This window comes from Euleptes europaea, chromosome 1, assembly GCF_029931775.1.
Source record: "Euleptes europaea isolate rEulEur1 chromosome 1, rEulEur1.hap1, whole genome shotgun sequence".
NCBI classification, from domain to species: Eukaryota; Metazoa; Chordata; class Lepidosauria; order Squamata; family Sphaerodactylidae; genus Euleptes; species Euleptes europaea.
In genome coordinates, this window is record NC_079312.1 from 135,681,768 (window position 1) to 135,696,342 (window position 14,575).

Here is a 14,575-nt window from a genome sequence, read left to right on the forward strand (position 1 = left end):
TGCTGAGCCTGGGTGGGCCCCCAACCCTGCAAATAAAAACGCATACCCATAGCTAGCTGCCCCACCTGTCCCTTGCATTTGGCCTTCCGCTCTCTCCTTGCCAGTCCCCTTCTTGCTGCATAGCCGAGCCTGGCAGTTCCAGCTGATTGCCTGTTAAAGCATGTTAAATGAGGGGCACGGAAGGTGTGCAGGAGTACCAGTGCCTAGTCGAAGCATGTCTGAATGGCACAGGGTGCATGGCTACGTGCTCTCCCTAGACCCCACACAGGGCTTGGCAAGGGCACATGACAAGCGTAGAGAACAGGCAGAAGTTGGTGTCTCAAGGCAGTGGCCCAACTGATGAAGCCAATGAGGGTCAAGAGATCAAGAGGGGTGAGCTGGGGGGGAGGGGTGTCAAAATGGCTCAGGTGGAGGTGCGACGATGTTAACGAGGTCACAGCTCTACCCTTTAAATGCTATAGGTTCTATATGTCTATCTGTACACATACACACACACACGCGCACACTCTTACCCTCACACATCTGCACACTCATGCACTTGTCCCAAGCTGCCTCATTGTGGCAACTCCAGCCCAAGGAGCCCAAAGTCAAGATCTGTCCAATAAAATCTGCCTCTTAAAAAAAACAGAGCGAGGCCCACAGAGTTCTTCTGCTCCACCCAGATTCTGGGTCACAATCCTTACTCCTGTGCCCCGATGCAGGAACTGATGCTATAGGGTTCAGGATGGAAAGTCCAAAAAGAGAACAGGTAGCCAAGCTCACTCTCTGTCACCATCTTCACTGCTTCCTGGAGAAGGGAACAGGACATGTTAGTAACAGAAACAGCACGACCCAGAGGCCCTGTAGGTCCCAGAGCCACAGATCTCTATCCACTGAACCGCAGCATTCAAAGAAGAGACTGGATCTGCCCCCCCCCCCAAGTATGCCAGTTTTGCAATTAATGTTGTCAGAAAGATATAATTAAGGACAACCACATCAAACAAAGTATACTTTGGGCTGTCTGCACTAAAAAAAAGAGGTTCACAGTCCTGTGAACATGGTTTAAACTCTCCTTTTAAAGTACATCTGATTGTAGCATATCAATGAATTTAGTGCTGGTACGTTACCACCCATTGGCTTGCCATTCCATTGCTTCCACCTCACCATTCCACTTGTTGGAGAACAAAGCACATGGTGGCTGATGGCCTGAGACGGGCTAATTCCACTGTAGTAATTCCAGAGGGGTAGCCATGTTAGTCTACTGCAGGCACAACATTAAACAAAAGTCCAGTGGCCCTTTAAAGATTACATTTTGTTATCTTCAAAATACCACTGGACTTCTGTTTAATTTTACTTCCATTTTAGGCACTCAGCTGCTAGATGTTTTCATTCCGAATAGGAGCTGGTAGCAATGTAAATGAGAAAGCAGCAAAAGAAAGTGACTGGGTTTGGCAATCAATGAGAACCTCCTCTTTGCAAAGCTAGAACCTAGGGGCAAAGAGAAATCTGTGCCTTTAAAGCAATGTTTATTTACATCTCTTTTAACAATAAAGCACTAACAAAGGCTGCATCTATGGATTTTTTTAAAAGCTAAAGTATAAAACCTTTTATTTTAAATGCTGAAACAATAACTAGTTATTTATAACTGATTACTGCACAAGGACACCAAGCCTCTAAATTACCGTATTTTTCGCTCCATAGGACGCAGCTAGTTTTTAGAGTAGGAAAACAAGAAAAAATCTTGTTTTCCTCCTCTAAAAACTTGTCTTATGAAGCGAATGCCGGCTGGGCGCGTGCACGTCGGGACGGCGCGAGCTGGCATTCCCCGCCCCAACGGCCAGCTGGGAGGCGGGCAGGGCGCACAGTGCCGGCTGGGCGCGCTGGAATGGGGCCACAGAGCCGGCTCGCGTCATTCCAGCGCGCCCAGCCGGCTCTGTGCGCACATTCGCTCCATAAGACGCACAGACATTTCCCCTCACTTTTGAGGAAGAAAAAAGTGTCTTATGGAGCGAAAAATACGGTAGTATTTATGAAAATGTGTCTTATGACTTCCTATTGTTTCATCAGTTCTTTTGCCTATCATTAACGGTGCCTTTGAGTTTCAGTACATCAGGCCAATACTGGGAATTATTTTCTTAGTGGCTCTGTTCACATAAAGCTTTCTTATGTTCAGTTAATTATGCATAGGGATGCTATGAATTTTGCAGGAAACCTATTCAGCAGTTGAACTTACCCTGTTCAACACTCACAATCAGATTGTGAGGTGATCAAGGATATGTTTGTATCGCATCAAGCAATTCTAACAGCTACCCAACAAGTTTGCAGCTGCCTGTTGGCCAGAAGCTAGCTCACAGCTGATTGAAGGATCAACTGGGAGTCAAGTTCTGATCCACCACCACCCTTCAAGAAAATAGCTACACAATGAAGTTTCTCTTTCCTCCTCTCCTGCCTGGATGGAGACAGAAGCAACGCTTCTGAGCTCCCCATTGCAAAAGAGAGAGAGAAAAAATATTTTTTCTCTTTCATCCTAAGAACCTGACTGCCAGCTGATCAACTAGGAGATGGCTCCTGAACCACCATAACCACCACTCCTACAAAAAAACTGGGTATGGAGCAAATTTCTCCAGCAGGAGATCAGAAGCCAGCTCCCAACTGATCTCTCATCAATTGGCTGCAAGTAGCTTGTTCCTGTGAATAGACATAAGCAGGCTGTGAACAGCACAACAGCCCATTAATTACCGTATTTTTCGCTCCATAAGACGCACCTGACCATAAGACGCACCTAGTTTTTAGAGGAGGAAAACAAGAAAAATATACTCTGAATCAAATGGTGTACTGCCCCTGGAAGCCCTGCGAGGGGGGTGTCTTTAAACTCCTCCACGCTGCCATCCCAGGCAGCGCAGAGCACTTTCAAGACCGCCCCCCCGCCTGGCTTCTAGGGACTCCCTGGAAGCCCGGCGGGGGTCTTTAAACTCCTCTGCGCTGCCATCCCAGGCAGCACAGAGCACTTTCAAGACCCCCCGCCCGGCTTCCAGGGAGTCCCTGGAACCCCAGCGGGGGGTCTTTAAACTGCTCTGCGCTGCCTGGGATGGCAGCGTGGAGAACTTTCAAGACCCCTCGCCCGGCTTCCAGGGACTCCTGGAAGCCGGGCGAGGGGTCTTGAAAGTGGGCAGGCAGCGCAGAGCAGCTTAAAGACCCACCGGCCCCCTTCCCGGGACTCCCGGGAAGGGGGGCGGTGGGGGTTTAAACTGCTCTGCACCCCCCCTTAATGACCATGCAGATGAATAACTATGGATTTGGGCTACATAAACCTTTTAAAGGGGAGCCTATATTCCTGTTCCATCTTCTTGTTCACTGCTTCCTAGAGAAGTGCAAATGTTACAAAAAGTATTTAAAAATACATCTGATAACTGAGCTCATCTCACATGAACCTTGCCCCATCAATCCAGTTCCCATTGCCCATGGCTGCTCCTCCAAGGGACAGCAGAAAAAAAATAAAATGAAACCCAGCAATGTTATGTGTGCCTTTATGTCACTTCCAGTGAAAACCAAGAAGTGACAGAGGGTAGCCCTAAGAATTGCCAGAAAATCTATGGTAAAAACCATAACATTTCCAGCAATTCCTAGAGCGACCTTATTGCATTTAGGGTTTTAACTGAAAGTGACGTAATCATACAACGTCACGGTCCCCCAGGCCCCCTCCAAACTGCGTGCTGGTTGCAAGGCATGTCCTGGCAACCCTAATTTAACCCTTAGATTGTGACTATCACAATGAAAGGCACTGAAATACACCTCCTGAGGTGTTAGACCAATCCTGCCTTGCCCTCCCCATCCAACACTTAAGCAGTCCTTTATTTCCTGGTTCAGATCACGTGACGTCTACTCAACATATGTGCTGAAAAGAACTGGCCCATTGCTCAAGACCTGAACACTTCTAGAGACATCTAGGTTTCTTGCTCCTCATTAGGGTCCCTTTCCTTTTCAAACGCATCTTACCTCCTACGGACTCAACATCTGAGTCGGTGACATGTGTGATGGAGAACCGTGACACCGGGGCAGGTGAGACAGTGAAGCGTGAAAACTGGATGGGCAGCACCTGCTTCTGAGCGGGCCCTAGCGTAGGCGGCAGTCTGGGGAGAGCTGGCTCAGACACTGCTGATGTTAATGTCTGCATGAGAGACGATTTCACTGGCATGAGGGGAAAGTCATCGTCCCATTCAAAACCACCACCTGGAGTGGAAAACAGACACAAAGGATGAATCACGAATCTTGTCTCAATATGGGCCTTCTGCCTGCTAACATACCAGAGCCAAAAAGGCCCTACTATTGATGTAGGTCCACCCTCTATCGCCCTCTAGTGGTCAAAAACAGAGCTTTAACTGAACCACTTCTTGGGGTCACGTTTATATGTGGAAGCTTGTGGGGGGGTGAGATAAAAGCTTTCTGTTCACAATTAACATAACAGGAAAAAGCACCCACTCTGAACCAGCTAGGCAGACAATGCAGGTAAAGGCAGGCAATGGCAATGGTGACAAGGAGACCTCCCATGCAAAGAATGATCACCCATCCTTGGCAGTCAAGAAAGGTCATCTAACAGAGCTCAGAAAAATACATTCTCCAGTCTCCCCTATCACACTGCAGTGTATAAAAAATAACGCACAGTCCTTTCCTGAGGAACAACACAAGGTAAACCTGAGCTCAAAAGTACGGTTCACAAAGCTGAAGGGAAACATAATGTGACACCTCCACCCATAGCTTCCATTTCCCCACCCGAGTCCTGCCCTTACTCTCTTCAGAGGTTCTCCCTTCTGAGGAACCGTTTGGTGTATCTGTCCTGCCTGCTGGGCTTGGAGGACTGTTGCCTTCTTTCTGCACAGACTGGGCCACGGCTGGCTCTGCGAACCCTGGGATAGGCTGGTCTGCAAGTTCCTTTGTGGGACTTTCCTGTACACAAGAGACACAATGGATGATTATCACACATTATGTGACCATCTGCTACAACTTAGGCTGCCCCTGCTGAGGAGAAGCAGCTTGCTCTTCTATCGGCCAGGCCCTGTTCTGCTCCCAGCCCTTCCCTTCCAGCCTCAATTTTGCAGGGTCTAGGTCACCTCCCTGCCAAGCTGAAAAGTTAGGGTTGGGCTTAAATTAAAGGCAGGACTTCAGATTAACATTTGGTGAGTTCTGCCATCTTTCTGGGATGATAGGATGACAGTACTCTGCTAGAAAGTACTTACAGTAGTGAACGACACCAATATGCTCAGGTGTACTAGAATTACATGTCGGTAGAGGGCATTCAGGTTTACAGGTTTAGGAATTTTTAGGATCCTTTCAGCTGTGGGGTGGCCTAGCATCCGCCCAGGAGATGGTGGTGGAGGGGATGTCCAATAGCTCCTTCAGAACCTTATTATGAGGCAGTATTGAAACAGTTTAAACAAATGCAAAAGGTGCCCCTCTCAGTTACTTGGGCACCTCTTCATCTCCTTTTCAGCTCCCACCCTAAGACAAGTCACCTGATCAAAGAGGTAGACGGTGACATCATCATAGAAGGAGACGGCTTTCTTCTTGCGTTCAAGGTCATCGCAGAAGGATTCCACCAGCAGGTTGGGCATCTTGAGCAGACTGCGCAAGTTGCGCGCGCTGTGGCTCTCGGCCACCACAATGGGCACCGCGGGTGATTCCTCCTCACTCTCTTCACTCTGCTCTTGGATGTTGTAGCAGCGCAGTTCCTCATCAGACTCATCGCTGTCCTCCGTGTCATCCTCTTCTTCCTCAGGGTCGGGGGAGATGGATGACTGCTGGGAAGGCACCGCTGACAGATCCAGTGAGAGACTGGAGAAAGCAGAATTGCTCCGGGCCTCCTCACTCTCGCCAACCCCCTGCAGTTCTCCAGTTTGCCCTGGCTCACTCAACACACTCTCCAGCCCCCCGTTCCCTGCCCCTACATCTCCCTCAACCACCAGGATGGGCACTTCTGAACTCATGACCACAGGTGACAAGAAAAAGGATCTGGTGGGAGCCAGCTGCAAGGGCACAGCAACCAACCCCTCACACTCATCCCCTGCTGAGTTTGACTCCAGCTCCTCAGCAGCAACTCCGTTTACCAGCAACTCCTGTGGTGCCCTGAGAGTCCCTTCCCTCGTGGTGTGCTCCTCAGCCTCTGGAGAGGTGCAGCCCACACTGTCTCCACAGGGGGCAGGGGGCTCAGGGCAGGGGGGCACAGATTCCCCTGCAGTGCCATTTTGGTTAGGGGCCTTCCCCAGCCCTTCGAAGACTACCTGGGAGGCCTCTGGCTCATGCCCCTCAGAACCATCACTGTCCCCTTCCCCATCCTCCCGAGTTCCCCCTTCAGTATCATAGTCAGAGAAGTAGGCCGAGTCACGGTAAGGGTTCTTCTCATCTAAGCCCTGCAGCTCGGCACTGAAAGAACTGGACAGACTTAGCTCTTTGGTTGAGCCCTCCCTGTCTTCTTGCATCTTCCCTAGCTGGGCAAAGTTTTCAGGCTCTCGTGCCTCATGAGGCTCCTTGAGGACAAATTCAGGAGACTCGTAGTTCTCTGTATCATACCCACTGTCCAGGGCCTTAGGCTGGCTTGAGAATACATAGGCTGTGGGGCTGAATGCTTCACAGGAGCTGGTGGTGGAGGGAATGTCCAGCGACTCTAAGGAGTCCGGGGTCCCCACCTGCTTCTGCAAGGACTTGAAGGCGGGCATTACATCCTGCCGTTCGACACAATCAACCGAGAAGTCAGCAAAAACCCCAAAAGTGATCTCAGCTGTATCCTCATCGCTGGCCTCATCCATATCAGGGAAGCTGGCGCTCGACACTGTCTTGTCTGGTGTCCGGTCCTGTTCACTGCTGATGCTCTTCCCATTTTCTAGGTTGAGCTCCTGTGGCATCTTGGGTAGACATTCAACTGAAGCCTCCTCCACAAGGACAGGATCTTCCCCAGCAACTGGTGCCTCACCTATCAGCTCAGCTGGTGCAGTTGTCTCTCCAATGTCTACACTGACAGCTGGTTCCGGCACAGCTAATGATGTCCTCAAGTCCAGTTCCTCCGGCGGTGGCACAGTGGCCTGGGGGCACCCTTCTATGCTCTCGTTTGTGGAGTCCTCTGTACTGACCTCGATACCAGCAACGTCAGCTGATCCTTTCCCCTCTGTAGGCAACTCAGCCTTTGGACACAGAGAGCCTGTGTGAGGTGACGTCACAGGCTCCCCACCCAGAAGTGCTGCTCTCAGATCCTTGAGCCCCAGAGCAGGCTCATCCCGGGGTACTGTGCACAGCGGTTCTGCCATGAGTCCCTGGAAAGTGATCATGTGCCGGTAGCACCAGCTGTCATTGGCAGGGGGCTCACAGGGGGACAGTGAGCGGCAGCTGTTATTGTTGGCTGAGGTGTTGGACGTCCAGTGCTTGCTGGGGGAAGGGGATTCATCGTTCTCACCCCCTTCGCTCCTGGGGCTGCCACAAGAGACCTCCTCACCCAGATCTAGAGCGACACAGTCTGACGCGGCCTCCTTGTAGCCATAGGTCATCGATGGCGACACACCCAGTGGGTCAGTGAACAGACTTTTCTGCAAAACAGGGACAGGCCACTCGGAGCTGCTGGGCTCCTTCAGCAGGTAGTCAGCACTTTCCCTCGGGGAGGCCTCGTAGTACGGGGCCTCCTTGTCCCCTTGTCCTCCATAGGAGTAGTATTCAGGGGGCTCCCAGGGACTGTCTGTGTGTGTGGAGTGGCCAAGAAGAGGTTCCATGGTGAGGGAGACAGTGGGGCTATTATTTGACTCATAGTGGCCCTCCATGGCTTGCCAGCTTTGGGACGAACAGCCAAACTCAGGGCTGTAGGAGCACATGGTGTAATCCAGATCGGCCCCACTGCCCTCTGAGGCCACCTCTTCAATGCGGATGTAGTACTCGCTGTTAAGGGAGGGGCTGTGGGCACTCAGCACAGGGACCACACCTGGCGTGTGCAGGCCAGGGCAGCCTTGCACCTTGCACTCGTAGCAGGAGGGTGAGACGCCCAGGCTGAGGTGCCCACCCCCTCCCCTGCTGCTGCTGGCTGAGTAGTAGAGCTCGTGATAGCGGGCGGCTCCGTGAGGGCTCAAGGCCGAGGCCGGAAGATGCTCAGCTTTGCCTTGGTCCCACTTGTACTCAAAGTTGAGGCCGTGGCTTGTCTCCATGACAGTCAGGACATCATCGCCATCGTTGGAAAAATGTTCCAGCAGCGGGAAAGAGGAAAGCTCAACACCCATGTGGCTGGAGCCAGAGCCTGAGCACCCACCGCCCCCGGGTTTCATGGAGTTCCAGCGCCGCTCAAACTCCTCCTCGGCTTCCGAAGCGCCCTTGGCGCACAGGTAGGAGAGCAGCAGGTGCACCTCCTCTGCGGTGGGACGCTGCTCTGGCTGCAGCCAGCAAAACTGCATCACCTCATACCTGAGAGCAGGGAAGAGAGAGTACACAGTCTCCATCTTTGCTCCCAGAGTAATGCCCCTATTGCAACCCTTTGCAACAAAATGCTCAGACACGATGCACACAAACTCCAAGTGTGCAACTCGTCCCTCCTAGTGAGCTGACAGGCCCACTGCCACTAAATTAAGGGAAACAATGTGGGAGCCTGGCACTAAGGCAGCAACAAATCTCTGACCACCCAACTGGTCCCACCTGCCCAAACTAGCCTCTGCCACCCAATGGGCCCACTGCTGTTCCTATTCTGTTGGGTAATACTATCCCACTTCTCAAAAAAACACATCCAATAATTCAATCTATTTGTATATGCGGCAGCTCAGTGGAAGAGTACCCCATTACATCCTGGCTTGTCCTGTATATATTGCGCCTAGGAACAAGTTCCTGGCCAATATATTAACTATTCTACACTCTTTATCTGATGCTGATAAATTATTATTTTTTATATCAGATGTGGATTCTGGCTCCTGAAAAATGGCGCTTTACGCTTTGGCAGCCAGGAAAATTAGGGCAAAGAAAGCCATTAAATGAATAGAACCTTTTTTCTTTTCTTTTTTGAAGACGATGAGAGCCGAATTTTATCTTTCTTTCTTTTATATATATTGTTTTAATGAGAGACAGAATGTTGGGTGTAATTTGAGAATTTTATCATTTTCTAGATTTATTGGTTTTATCATTTTTAACTCTTTGTAATAATGTTTTAGATTGTAAAGGCCTATGGCCATGTACAATAAACCTATACCTGATATACCTGATACTATTCCACTCACCAGCGGTCAGAGAGCGAGAGTGGAAGCTTCGGCCTGGGAAGTTTAAGCTGCTGCTCCTTGATGGCATAAGTGAGCACCTGCCGGTCCGAATAGTGGCAGTAGGGCTGGCCTCCCAACTCAAAAAGCTCCCAGATGGTCACACCCAGTGACCTGCCAAGAAGGAGAAAGTCAAAACACACAGAGAGGCACAGAATGCCACAGACAGAGAGCACTATGTCACACATACCCAGCTCCTCTGAAGCCAGTGTAGCTACATTCACAAGGAACAAACTCAAGTACAGTCAGCAGGTATCATGCTGGAGAAAGTCTCTTGCAGGCCTTATTATATAGGCGGCAATGTGCCCCTTCCTCTACTCATATAAACTTGCCACATTCTCATAGATAATGTTTTGAAGAGAAGTAACTTATGCCAAGACTGCCTTCTTGGCCCCTAGGCCTGCCTAGTGAATAAAGCCTAGAGAGCAGGAACCAGAAAAAATCACTTAATGAGGACAAGTTGCCTTCCTGTTCACCTGGCTCAGAGAAGCCAATTGACCTGGTTCTAGATCATCCCAGCACTGCCAATATACAGTCTTCTCAGGACCTGGTCTAGGGATCAGGCTGTGCATAGTTTTGACACAGTTTCCTCCTCCCTTGTGTACCAGTCAGCCCAATACTCTGCCGCTATCCTATCCCCAGGGTCACTTTCCTCACACAACAACCCCTGATTTTCTCACCAGATATTGCTGGTCTTGGTCTGGTCAACAATAAGCAGGTTGCCGTGTACTTCATCGATGAGCTCAGGAGCCACCCAGCGCAATGGCACCCACAGCTGGTCAGCCGTCACAAAGTAGTCATCCTGCCAGGCATGCAGAGACAAAGCCAGACCACGTCACACCAGAACCAACAGAAATTGCAAACTGGTCAGAGGAAGACCAGACCCCCACACCCTCAACTACATGCCTGCTCTGAACCCAATGCCCCGTCAATAAAGGGGACATGCAAAAGCCGTTCCTGATGGGAAATACGGCAGGCTTCATTATGACCACCGTCCTCCTCCTTCTCTCCTCTCCCTTTCACCTCCCCTACCCAGCCACTGGCAGACAACACTATTGTGGAGGGTAACGGCAAAGTCCATTGACTCTAAGTGTGTATAGGCATAACACTTCTGTTTTTTCACATATATTCCCACTCCCCTCTCTGACATCTGTATTCCCAACAATGTTCCCCCTCACCCGAAGATAGCTGCTCCCTCTCTGTCAGCACTTCAAGTTCTGAACCAGAACCCAGCCAACCCTGTATGCCCCCTTGCCTGGCTTCCTACCCCAAAGCAGACTTACTTTGTATTTGCAGTGAGAAAGACCATAGTCACCGATTTTGACAGTCAGGTCAGCTGTGAGTAAGCAGTTCCGCAGTGCCAGGTCACTAGACAAAGGAAACACCCAGCTGAGATTATACAACGGAAAATAGTAAGCGCCAGACTGACCAGGGGAATTTCATGCATTGTGACCAAAAGCAGCAGAATCACAGAGCCAGGGAGTGAGGAAGAACTGATCGGATTTGGTATAACCCCAAAGCTGCTGCCCTCCCTCCATTAAGTTTGCTCAGCATACCGAAGACCAACATGAACAATGAAGATCTCACTAGCCAATGAAATGTAGGGAGTTTGAAAGTCACCCTCCAGCCACACGCCAGCCTGAGTTCATTAGAGTTGCTGCTTGTTCCATGGTCAACTGTGCATCCCATCCCGCCTCTTTCTTCTGATGTTCTAGTGAAGTCCCCAGAGCCGAAAGGCAAGTATAAACGGGAAGGTAAATAGCTGGCCAGTAAACTGAGGAAGAGTTCACCTCCACCCATGGCAAGGCCTGGCTTGCCTACCTGGTCCCTAACACTTTGCCTCAATATACTTATTGCTGCATCTGCCATTTGCCTTCCTCATTCTACAATGGAATCAAAAACTGCAAATTCTGCCACTCCATCCCATCCATACATAATGGGGAATTTAAATAAAATATGCAAAGTAAAATCTCTGGAGTTGGAATATAGGATTCACTGGCTCCTGTTCCTTTAGGGCAGGTATGGGGAGTTGTTGTCCAATTTATTCACCCTTTCTGCAACAAGTATATCTCCTCCTTCTGTTGAATCTCTTGCTGGGCCATTCATCCAGGACCAAAATGTGCTCACATGCAAGCTCCCAGGCATAACTGTGTTTGAATTATGTGAGGACTGCAAAACAGGGGTTATCAACACAGCAGATATCTAATGTTCAGATGTAGGAGTTCAGATATGACCCAGCAGCTACTGGCCTAGAGGATTTTCCCTTTTACGCCCGATGTCCAAACCCTTTTTAAAAAGGCATAGATTTGCGATACCACTATTTTTAGCCTAAAAATAAAAAGTGATTCGGCTCTCCAAAATACCTGCTGCAAATGATTCACTTACTAGTTGAGTTGTTCTCCTTAAACACAGAGCTTAAAAGGTAAAGGTCCCCTGTGCAAGCACCAGGTCATTCCTGAACTCATGGAGTGACGTCACATCCCGACGTTTACTAGGCAGACTTTGTTTATGGGGTGGTTTGCCAGTGCCTTCCCCAGTCATCTTCCCTTTACCCCCAGCAAGTTGGGTACTCATTTTACCGACCTTGGTAGGATGGGAGGCTGAGCCAACCTTGAGCCAGCTACCTGAAACCAACTTCCATTGGGATCAAACTCAGGTCGTGAGCAGAGCTTGGACTGCAGTATTGCAGCTTACCACTCTGCGCCACCCAAAAGCCCTATACAAATTCTAGTATTATTATTGTCTTTCTTGTTAGCTTCAAACACAGAGCTTAGTCACCAGTTATTCAGTTGAAAATAATACAGATAATAATTCCTTCAGCAGCAGGCACAAGGTTCTCTCTCCAGGAGCAAACAACAAGCAGTGAATAAGGAACAGGGGAGCTCTTGATTCATCTTGAGAGTTAGTTCAAAGATATCAAACAGAATGAGGTACGATTGCTTTCAGCAAACCTCAGCTCCTGTTGTTAAATGGTCTCATAAACATCATACCAAAGTTAATGTTCTGCATGATAGGCAACAAACTTTCTAGAAGTGCTTCGAGTGCATACCTACACACCCAGGTGGTGCCACCGGTGAGTACTTTTTAAAGTAGTCTCCCTTTTTTAAACAGCACTCCCAAGGCACCAGGTGTCACTGAGAAAGAGGACCAGGTGGAAACACCTTCTCTGTCCCATTGGAGTTCCTGGAGAACAACTCCTATCAGCCACTGCAGGGGAAGCCGGAGCCTCCACAAAGGTGGTGGGATATGGAGTTATCTTAGGCATGTGTGTGCCTGACTGAAGCTAACAAGAGAGACAATAATAATACTAGAATTTGTCTAGGGCTTTTGGGTGTTCAGAACACTTCACACAATCCTTACAGTAGCCCTGAAAGGCAAGTCGGTGTTAATCCTATATTTTGGATGCTTCCTAGTGAATTCATGTCAAAGGCAGGAATGGAACCAAGGATTTCCTACTCTCTTAGCCACTATGTTACACAAATCTCGATGTCCTGTCTGGACTAAGACTTCACTCCTTGCCTTCCCGGAGTCTGCTCCTTCATCAGATGGCAGAGCTCACCCTCTTCAACAAAATCACTGATGCTGGAGTCTCTGAGGGCCACTCACTCAGCACCAGGATATTGTTGGGGAAGAGGAGCAATTGGGGAAAGACGAGCAAAAGCTGTAGAAATATCCAGAGAGCCTGCTGGTTTCTTGCTGTAATCCACGTCCCATGCGTCCAAGCGGGAGAAGAACAAAGAAAAAGAAGGGAGCAGAGCTGGTCAGATGCATAGCAGACTCTGTGTGTGAGGCACCCCCTGAACAGAATCTCAGGGCTCAGCCCTTCACTTGCCCACAGCTCCCACCCAAGAACCCAAAATCTCCTGCTCCCATTTTGTCTCCAAAAAACCTAGGAAGATATGCCAGAATATAGCTCCTTCTGCCTTCGGAGGTCCCCTGCTCACCCCTGCTCAGCAGGCCTTGGCATCCCATCCCCAGCAAAGCTTTTATAACATGCCCACACTCTCACAGTGGTCTCTCAGCCAGGTCTCTGCAAAGTTCCAGAACAGCACAGACAGCTTCAAAACCCGCTCAGCCAAAGATCTGGCCATAGCCCTGGAGTGGGCTCAGGACACTTCCCCGCGACGCAAACAGGCTGGCTGTGAGAGCCACAGTGGCTGCTCACTTGCCCACTTTGGGCAAAGCCCGGCATACCTCCTACCCCCTTTCTGGCTCAGTCCTGGCCAACCCAAGCAGGGGGATTGAGCCCTGCCCCAGGGGGGTTTTCTGAGCACATATGCACAAGACCCCACACAGACAGCACAGCAAGCAAGCAAGCCTCACCTGTGTACATAGTTGTTGCGGTGGAGGTGCAGCAGGCCACAGGACACCTCACAGGCCATGCGTTGCAACGTCAGGGGGTCGGGTGCCAGTGCCTCAGCTGCGTGGCAGCTCCGCAAGTAGCCCTTCAGGTCACCCTGTCAGGGTGGCAGCAGCAGCAGAGTTACCCATGGTAACCACTGCCTCTGGACCTCTCTTGTGAGGTCTCAATGGGTGGGATGGAGAAGAACAAGAGAGAAAGAGCATCTCTGCAATGCAGTCAAAGGGGGTGGAGCCAAGACCCCAAGAAAGTCCCAGTTGAGAGGACAGGAAGGGCCATACACACTAAAGCATCACAGCAGCATGGAGAGGAAATGCTGCTGAATTTAGAAGTGGGGAGCCCACGTGAATACATGAAGCTGCCTTATATTGGATCAGACTATTGGTCTATCGGTACTGTCTGCTCTGACTGGCAGTGGTTCTGCAAGGTCTCAGGCTGAGGTCTTTCCCATCACCTGCTGCCTGGTCCTTTTGACTGGAGATTAAAAGTAATTGAACCTGAGACCTTCTCCATGAAAGGAGATAGTCAACCAATCAGCCATGGCCCTTCACCTGTGGCCAGTTAGTCCAACCCTCCCTTATGTAAAGCAGAAACGTTTGCCCATCCTCCCCCTACAGATCAGCCTAAGCAAACCAGACCATATTGTGGAGAGGGCAGGTGCCCTGCAAAAAGGCAGCAAACAGCTTCAGGTGGCCCAACCAAAGGACAGGCAAAGGACAGACACAATCCACCAAGGGCTGGGCACTGTGCCAACAAGGACAGTTTGGTGCTTCCTTGCCCCTAAACCCAAGGGCTAAGACATGACTGGGGAGGGATGGAAAAAGGAAGCAGTGGGATTTCCCTCTGCTAGTGACTCACCAATGGACAGAACTCCATCACCAGCAGGTAGGGTGTGACCTCCGCACACTGGGCCAGGCACTGTAGGAGATTGGTGTGTTGGAGTGCCCTGTGCGGCAGGGGAGAGAGAGAA

At 50.1% G+C, this 14,575-nt stretch overlaps 1 protein-coding gene across 1 annotated transcript in view; it reads right to left on the reverse strand.

Moving 5' to 3' along the window:
• Positions 1-208: 208 nt before the first annotated feature.
• AATK (apoptosis associated tyrosine kinase) overlaps positions 209-14,575 on the reverse strand; it is a 101,765-nt gene continuing 87,398 nt past the window's right edge. The window contains exons 7-15 of the mRNA XM_056855102.1: positions 14,464-14,551; positions 13,569-13,702; positions 10,529-10,613; positions 9,926-10,047; positions 9,210-9,359; positions 5,490-8,409; positions 4,767-4,923; positions 3,976-4,209; positions 209-787 (exon numbers count right to left, since the gene is read on the reverse strand). Of these exons, the coding sequence (XP_056711080.1) occupies positions 759-787; positions 3,976-4,209; positions 4,767-4,923; positions 5,490-8,409; positions 9,210-9,359; positions 9,926-10,047; positions 10,529-10,613; positions 13,569-13,702; positions 14,464-14,551 (3,919 nt within the window). The 3' untranslated portion in view covers positions 209-758. The remainder of the gene's footprint in view (positions 788-3,975; positions 4,210-4,766; positions 4,924-5,489; positions 8,410-9,209; positions 9,360-9,925; positions 10,048-10,528; positions 10,614-13,568; positions 13,703-14,463; positions 14,552-14,575) is intronic.